Genomic DNA, 8180 nt, shown 5'->3' with positions numbered 1-8180 from the left:
TCAGGGTGAAAGGTACTTTTTTCAGAGCATAGTATTGTTACTCTGTCATAAATTCTTCTCTCTCTACTTTCTCTCTCTAAAAGTTCATTTACATCCCTGATATCTGACTTAAGCATCGGAGGGGGAAATACCACCCAACCCTCCAGGGTGGGTCCCTTTTTTGCAGGTTGCTGGTCAGGAGTTTGCATTGGGATTCGAGTCAATCATTGTTGCACAAGTCTCCAGTTTTAGAACCTATCTTTGGGAGTTGTGATATTAATTACTAGTTTTACACTACGTAACAATAGTCATGAGATCATATTCGACTCCTCAAGATTGAGTTTGTCTTGTAAGAGACCGCCTATTTTTAAATTAAAATTAGGCAATAGTAAGCCCAATATTAAAAAGAAAATAAGTCTAATAGTGACTAGGTTAATTTCTTTCGGTGACTATTTAATTCATTTAGTGACTAGGTCTACTTTTATATTAAAAGTAGATCGTCCCTTTTAATAATTTTTGCCCAAGATTTCGTTTAAGATATTATTACACATAGTATAACATCCATCCATCATTGTTTTAGGGAGGCTAACTAAGCAGTGGATTTTATGACGCACGAAGATACGAGTCTGCTTTGGTTTCCTTTGTTGTTGGTTTTCTTTCTTTAATCCTTTATTTCTTTCTATTATCCCTAAAAATACTTTAAGGAGATCCTTTGCTCAAAGGCCAAAACCATTTTTATTTTTTCTCTCCTAATTAAAGAAAACAAGCATACTTTTAGGCCATGGCAAGTAAAACAAACAAAACAAGCTAGTATGTCTGCCAATGACACAAGCTAGTGCGCCCATCCATTCAATTATAAAATATTTTGACCCACCTAAATAATGCCCAACACCATTGGAAAGCATCTAATTGGGCTAAAACACTAGTGGCACTTGCTTGGAATATAGTAGTACATATACTTCTACATAGCAAGTTAGCAACACCAACTTCTTGAATTAGCTCTCTATACTTACCAACAACTTCAAACCTCTAAAACAGTTTCTTAAAATGCTTGCTAAATCTTACCACATAATTACTCCGTCCATTTTCCGGCCCTCGAAAAGATCTCCACCACCACGTAAAATCCGATTTCGACCTTATGCCACCACTACCCAACCTATACCCATCTCGATGCCCGATAATCGAGTTCCGACACAAGAAGTTGTTGATGATGCATTAGTCGCATTATGGGACTACCAATTTTTGTTCATGTCACAAAGGTTGGAAGTACCAATTCCTATTAAACTAAAACTCATTGAAGGTGCACTTCCTAAAGACTTTCCTTGTGGTACATATTATCTTACTGGGCCGGGCCTTTTCATTGATGATTATGGATCAAAGATCCACCCGCTAGATGGTCATGGGTATTTAAGGGCCTTTGAAATTGATGGGCCAAATGGAGAAGTGAGATTCTCAACCAAGTATGTGAAGACTGAGGCCCAAAAGGAAGAATGTGATCCTATTAGTGGGTCTTGGAAGTTTACTCATAGAGGCCCATTTTCTGTGTTGAAAGGAAGTAAAATGATGTCAAATATTAAGGTGATGAAAAATGTGGCAAATACTAGTATCTTAAAATGGGGTGGACGTTTATTTTGCTTGTGGGAAGGTGGAATACCATATGAGATTGATCCTCAAACGTTGGATACAATTGGGAGTTTCAATTTTATCAATGATGATAATGATGTTGAAGATGAAATTAATTTTAATCAATCTCATGCTTTGGATCTTGTTGCTCGTATAGTGAAGCCTATACTCCATGGTGAGCACCATATGATATCTTTTAGAAATTTATATAAATATATTTGCATTATAACCACTAGTCCTATATGCACGCGATGCGTGCGAAACCAAACAGAAGGTCAATTGCGTAATAATATATACGAAAAATTATTCATAAAGTTCATTGTATATTTTTCTTCTATTTTGAAAGTCAATAAATCAATGATGATGTAAAATTTTATTAATTGAGGATATAATGATAAAAGATGGTGAATTTTGTATTTTATTACTTAAGGGTATAAAAGGAATTATCATTTTTGGTATTCCCCTCCTCTTATACTCCCTCCGTTTCCTAAAGATCTTCCCTCTTTCCGTTTAAGGGTGTTTCCAAAAGATCTTCCCTCTTTTGCTTTATTCCTTATTTGGCAAAACAAATTTCCCTATTTACCCTCTCATGTCACTATCATATGGTCCACCATTACATTATTAATTCAATTTTACTCCCTTTCTCTTCCTACTTTAACCCCTTTTTATTTGTTTATTTATCTTAACCCCTTTCTCTCTCCTACTTTACTCACACCATGCCCCACACAACTTGATTTTCCTTAGTATCTGTAGGAACAGTAAGTGAGAAGATCTTTAGGAAACGGAGGGAGTATAATAGAGATGTTGTTTTATGAATAAGGCTATTTAGCTAACGATTTTATGCATAACAAAGAAGTATAATGAAATTCTTGTTCTTACTAGTTATATATTACTATCTCCATTTCACAATATATGCACCATTTATTATTTGGTTATTATTTATCAATCAACTTTGACAATCTTTCTCTCACCATTATATAAGAAAAATATAGTCAAGTGGGATCTTGTAAAATTCGTCTCAATGCGAGGATTTCAAATATCAACTTTTTATAATTTTTACTTATATACAATTAGATATATTAATGTCCAAAGAAAGACATTGGAATACGTGAAAAAGTAATTGGTCCATGTATTGTGAAATAGAGATAGTATCTCAAAAAAAAAAAGGGTAAAGTACCTTTATATTCTGTGGAGAACAATATAATATACTCTCTCCGTTTCCTAAAGATCTTCCCTCTTTCCGTTTAAGGGTGTTTCCAAAAGATCTTCCCTCTTTTGCTTTATTCCTTATTTGGCAAAACAAATTTCCCTATTTACCCTCTCATGTCACTATCATATGGTCCACCATTACATTATTAATTCAATTTTACTCCCTTTCTCTCTCCTACTTTAACCCCTTTTTATTTGTTTATTTATCTTAACCCCTTTTTCTCTCCTACTTTACTCACACCATGCCCCACACTACTTGATTTTCCTTGGTATTTGTAGGAACCGTAAGTGGGAAGATCTTTAGGAAACGGAGGGAGTAAGACATTCAACTTTACGAAAATTTGCTTTGACCACATATATCTCTCATGATATGATAAATAAAAATTGGGTAATGTTATATGTAGCCCTAAGGGCAACATATAAGCATTAAATATATTTCTCTAAATGGAAGCAGTTTAAGGATTCAAGACACATTTCACATCAACTGAGATAATAAATGTTTGATTCAATATTTTATTTTTATTTTAAGCACCTCATACATATCCCTAAGGGCTTTGTATAAAAATTATAAAAATTATACCGTTGGATTCGTCATGAAAAATACTATAATAACATTAAATTTTTTTAATTTTTTTATCCACGTAAATTGAGAGTAACAAAGTTCGACCTCGAACATCATATGTGCTTTAAATTTTGAAACGAAGGGAGTAAGTAACATTTTTTCTTGTTTGTTTTTTTTTTCAAAATTTCAGGTAAAACTATTTATAAAGGATAATAAATATATCTTTAAATTTTAACTTTCTAAATCTAGATTATGGCCTTAATGCCATATATTTTTGGGATGGAGGACATTTTTTTATTAATAATAAATTATAATGTTGTATTTGTTGTCATATATGTTATGCATGGAACAGGAGTCTTCAAGATGCCCCCAAAGCGATTACTGTCTCACTACAAGGTTGATGCTCAAAGGCGAAGGCTTATAGTCATGGCATGTAATGCTGAGGACATGGTACTTCCTAGAAGTCATTACACTTTCTATGGTACACAAAATTTCATCATTCATTGTTGTTCACTTAGCTTGTTAGAGCATCGGACAAAAATAGAAATTGGTTTATTAGTAAGCTATATATTGAGAGCTTTTGCTTTGATCTAGTAGAGAAAATAAGATAAAATATAGTGCATATAGCTACAAATTTAGAAACATCAATGAATGACCTAATTATTTGTTCTTTTTTATAATGCAATTGTTCAAGGTTGAATCATGGTTTTATGGTGTTTTTTTAGTCACCTACTTTTGTTTTTGTTCCTACAAAGTCAAGAAAGTCTTAATGACCCGTAAAAAAAAGTCTTAATAATGGTATTTTGCTTCTTTTTAATATTAATATTTCTTTATTTAAAAGGTTGGACTATTTTTTCTCTTAAAAGTTTCACCTAAATAATGTGATCAACATCTATAGTTTACATTTTACTCATGATATTTTGATTATTTGTTTTCAATGCACACACACATATGATGGTGGACATCTAATAAAGCATATTGTAATATGATAATTATATATACTTTTTTTAAGAAAGTAATATGATCATTATTTTTTTTTATTTTCTTTTTGGTACATAATGAAAGTTAGGACACCCTTCTCTCAAGGGAGACTCCTAACGAATCAAGCAGAACTAAGTTATTTAACAAAGGTTCCGTAATAATAAGAAAGTAGTATGATCATTATATCAACCACTTAATTGACGATAATTTTTTCCCTTCTCTTTATTTTTTTGTAGAATATGATCCAGAATTCAGATTATTGCAGAAGAAAGAGTTCACCATATCAGATCATTCAATGGTTCATGATTGGGCTTTCACCGATACACATTACATTATATTCACTAATCATGTTAAGTTGGACATTTTAGGTAAATTAATTTTGATACTTTACATAGACTTATTGATTAAGCCTACACATTACATACGACAATCGACTACCGGAACTATTCCAACCATTTCAATTTGGTTTTTTTCCGTTTCAGATTACTTGATCAAACTATTAATTACTTATAGAAGGATAAAAGACAAAGTAAACAAACAAATCAATTATATATAATAATTGAAAGTTTGTAAAAAATGTGTAGTCATCGGATTTGGAATATAAGGGGTCTTTACAAATTACAACATAACATGTTATATTGAAGCTGATCAAAAAGTCATCTAGTTAGTTTAGGTTAGAGTTTAGGTTATACCCACAAGCATAAATTCACACAAATACCTTAGATATGGAGTTGATGAAAATCGAACTCCCGACCATGAAGTTAGGAGGTGGAAGCTCCGACCATGAGGTTGGGAGGTGGAAGCTTCGACCATAGGGCTCCTGCATAATTCTCGGTGTATAATAATGTATTCATGACTTATTGTTGCATTTTTTAAATTATGAACTGGTCCATGCAGGATCAATGGCTGCCATATGTGGACAAGCACCCATGATATCGGCGCTTTCAGTTAACCATAGCAAGCCAACGTCCTCCATTTACCTTCTTCCTCGATTTTCCACCAACAATAATAGCAATTCCCAATCTGATGATTATTGGAGAAAACCTATTGAAGCTCCACAACTTTGGTTACTACATGTCGCCAATGCATTCGAGAGCATTGATGATAATGGAAACCTTGCACTTCAAATACACGCCACTGCTTGTTCTTATCAATGGTTCAACTTTCACAAAATGTTTGGTACGTTATTTAATGGACTTTATTTTATTTTATTAGTCATTTAGTACCCGTTCCAAAAAAATTATATACTATCTTATTTTTAGGTCAAATTTACTGGAAAAAAAAGTTAATTGACTTTAGTAGATGATATACCTTTCTAACCAAAAATTTGTAAGAAAAAAGAAAAACATTAGGAGACCCTCGTATCAAGGGGAACTCTTATATAATACATCATTTACAAGTATAGAATATAAATTAGAATTATTATACGGTTTACTAACAAAAGAAGTATTAACTAGATTGCCCACATTCGCAATTCAATCTATTGTCCTATTAGCTTACATGAAAATATGCTTGATTTTTCAGTTGTCGAAAAAACTGAGAAATTGAATGTCCATAATGATTTTCTAGTACATGATGTAATTTGCATTATTTATTTATTTTACACCCAACAGTTCTACACTATAGTGTACGCATACATATTACCTGCCCACGGACACATACTGCTATATTAGTCAAACGGACCAAGCTAAGCTTGGAATACCTAGTGGTTAGGATTATGCTTCCAACCTCAAGGTGTCTAGGGACACTTTGAAGGTACCCCTACTTTCATAGTGTCTAACCTACTAATTGGGGTCATATTGACCTACTATGCGAAATTCAAGTCTGCTAGGGTAATTCATCTCAGCTACCAAAAAAAATAGTCAAATGGGTTAACTATTATTACATGTATTTTGACAGGATACAATTGGCAAAATGACATATTAGACCCTTCAATCATGAATTGCAAAGAAGGAAAAGATCAAACATTGCCTCATCTTGTTGAGGTTCCATACTTCCCCCAATTCATTCATATACTAAACAACTATACAAGCATGCATGCTAAGTTATTATATATACTAATCTCTGATTATAAATCCACAGATTTCCATCAAAATAAATAGGAACAAAAGGAGTCAAGAGTGTTCTGTGGCATGTATAAAGAAACAAGCTAAATCTTCTGATTTTCCTATTATTAATCCTCAATGTTCGGGTTATAAACATCGATATGTTTATGCAGCTGCTTCTTCTGGTTCTCATCAAACATTATCACATTTTCCCTTTGATTCAATATTGAAATTTGACAATCTAACTAAAAGAGTAAGTATATGGTCTCCTGGTAGTCGTCGATTTGTTGGGGAGCCAATGTTCGTTTCTAAGAGATCGTTTGTGGAAGACAATGGATATCTTCTAGTGATTGAGGTGAGATTTTATTGTCCTAATTTTTGTCAATTGTAAAAGACAATACAATTTATAAGAGTGATTTCAACAAATTTTATCGGTTTCACAAGTGAAACACTTTATTTATACATCTCTTATTTTTTTTTACTAATATTTATAATAAAAAATGATAATATAAAATGTTGTTGGATTTGTTTCAATTGATATTTCCATCAATATCAATGTTTTTATAAATATATAATAACAAATATTAATGGTGATCAAAGTTGTGAATCGACAAATGTGAAAATTAACAAGGGAGGGACAAATATGGGAAAAAATAATGGGGGCCCTATATTCCCTTACATCCCAAGCAAGTGCTTGGGGTAGGAATTGAAGCTTAGACCTTGCTATTAGAAGATGGAAAAACTCACCACTTGAGCCAACCCCAGTTCCTAATAAGACCCTTCATTTGTAGTTAAAAAAAATAGAAGTATAAGATTTGTACTTAAAGCTCAATAATGACGACTATCTTTAAAAGCTTAAACAACAAAACTTTGATTAACATTATGTTCTCATTGTTCCTTCCCTTACACTTTTACTACTAATCCAAATATTTTATTTTGTCTAATTTTCATATAATTAAAAATAGATATATTATGGGACCCTTATATATTGGGTTCCTATTCTATGGCCGTGATTGCATAGGCCAAGAACCCTTTAAAAAATAAAGTGGGTCACTTATTACAAAACGAAGAAAGTAATTAGTACTTCCTTAACGATAAATTAATAAGTGTATACTATAATAATATATTGGTATGAATTACTATATGAGAAATCTGATGGAATTACTTTATAATTTGCAGTATGTAGCTTCACGTCGAATGTGTAATCTTGTGATATTAGATGCTGAACGAGTTGGTGGAGTAAGGGCGGTGATAGCAAGACTTGAAGTGCCAAGGTCATTGACTTTCCCTCTTGGCTTTCATGGCACTTGGACTCCAATAGAATGATGATGAAAGTAGGACCCAATGTATAGAGGAACTAAATAATTGGATACTTCCTCCATTTTCTAAAAGTTGCATTTTTTTTTAAGAAACTTTTACACTATTTATGTATTTACTTTATTTGACATATAATTTGTACCTAACGGCTCTGTTTGGCATTACTAATTGAAAATAAATTGAAATTGATAAATTAACTGAAACTGATAAGATAAAGCTGAAACTGATAAGGTGCTAGAACTGATAAGGTAATTGATTAGTTTAACTGTTTGGCAAAATTAGTTGATTAAGTTGATAAATTGTTTTAGCAAAATTACTTGTTGTCAAAATTTTGGAAAGATTTTCCAAAATTTCAATCACTTGATTTTGAAAAGGTAAATTTTTTAAATTATCATTTAAGTCATTTTAGCCACTTGAATTTTTTTTAAGGTGCTTCCCAAACGCTACTAATCATTTTAGCACCT

At 32.1% G+C, this 8180-nt stretch overlaps 1 protein-coding gene across 3 annotated transcripts; it reads left to right on the top strand.

Moving 5' to 3' along the window:
• The first annotated feature begins 834 nt into the window (after window positions 1-834).
• LOC104905320 (carotenoid cleavage dioxygenase 7, chloroplastic) lies at window positions 835-7862 on the top strand. 3 transcript variants are annotated; one of them, XM_010693813.4, is made up of 7 exons: window positions 860-1777; window positions 3726-3854; window positions 4591-4722; window positions 5252-5533; window positions 6254-6339; window positions 6437-6754; window positions 7579-7862. In XM_010693813.4, the coding sequence occupies exons 1-7, from the start codon at window positions 1027-1029 to the stop codon at window positions 7723-7725; spliced, it is 1845 nt and encodes a 614-aa protein (XP_010692115.1). In that variant the 5' UTR covers window positions 860-1026; the 3' UTR covers window positions 7726-7862. The 3 variants fall into 3 exon arrangements, with proteins under 3 accessions (XP_010692119.1, XP_010692117.1, XP_010692115.1); XM_010693817.4 differs by lacking the exon at window positions 6254-6339 and having other exon boundaries at window positions 835-1777; window positions 6573-6754; XM_010693815.4 differs by lacking the exon at window positions 4591-4722 and having other exon boundaries at window positions 858-1777.
• The last annotated feature ends 318 nt before the right edge of the window (window positions 7863-8180 follow it).

The sequence above is a fragment of the Beta vulgaris genome, chromosome 1 (assembly GCF_026745355.1).
Source record: "Beta vulgaris subsp. vulgaris cultivar EL10 chromosome 1, EL10.2, whole genome shotgun sequence".
Classification (NCBI taxonomy): domain Eukaryota; kingdom Viridiplantae; phylum Streptophyta; class Magnoliopsida; order Caryophyllales; family Amaranthaceae; genus Beta; species Beta vulgaris.
Note: the sequence above shows the minus strand (reverse complement) of the source record. Positions and strands in the feature narration are given on the sequence as shown.

What these genes read in the sequence shown, in the direction of transcription:
- LOC104905320 (XM_010693813.4), top strand. Translation starts at nt 1,027, where the DNA reads ATGCTTGCTAAATCTTACCACATAATTACTCCGTCCATTTTCCGGCCC. An exon ending in CATTGCCTCATCTTGTTGAG is followed by an intron (nt 6,340 to 6,436) that starts GTTCCATACTTC and finishes ATAAATCCACAG; the next exon opens with ATTTCCATCAAAATAAATAG. An exon ending in GATATCTTCTAGTGATTGAG is followed by an intron (nt 6,755 to 7,578) that starts GTGAGATTTTAT and finishes TATAATTTGCAG; the next exon opens with TATGTAGCTTCACGTCGAAT.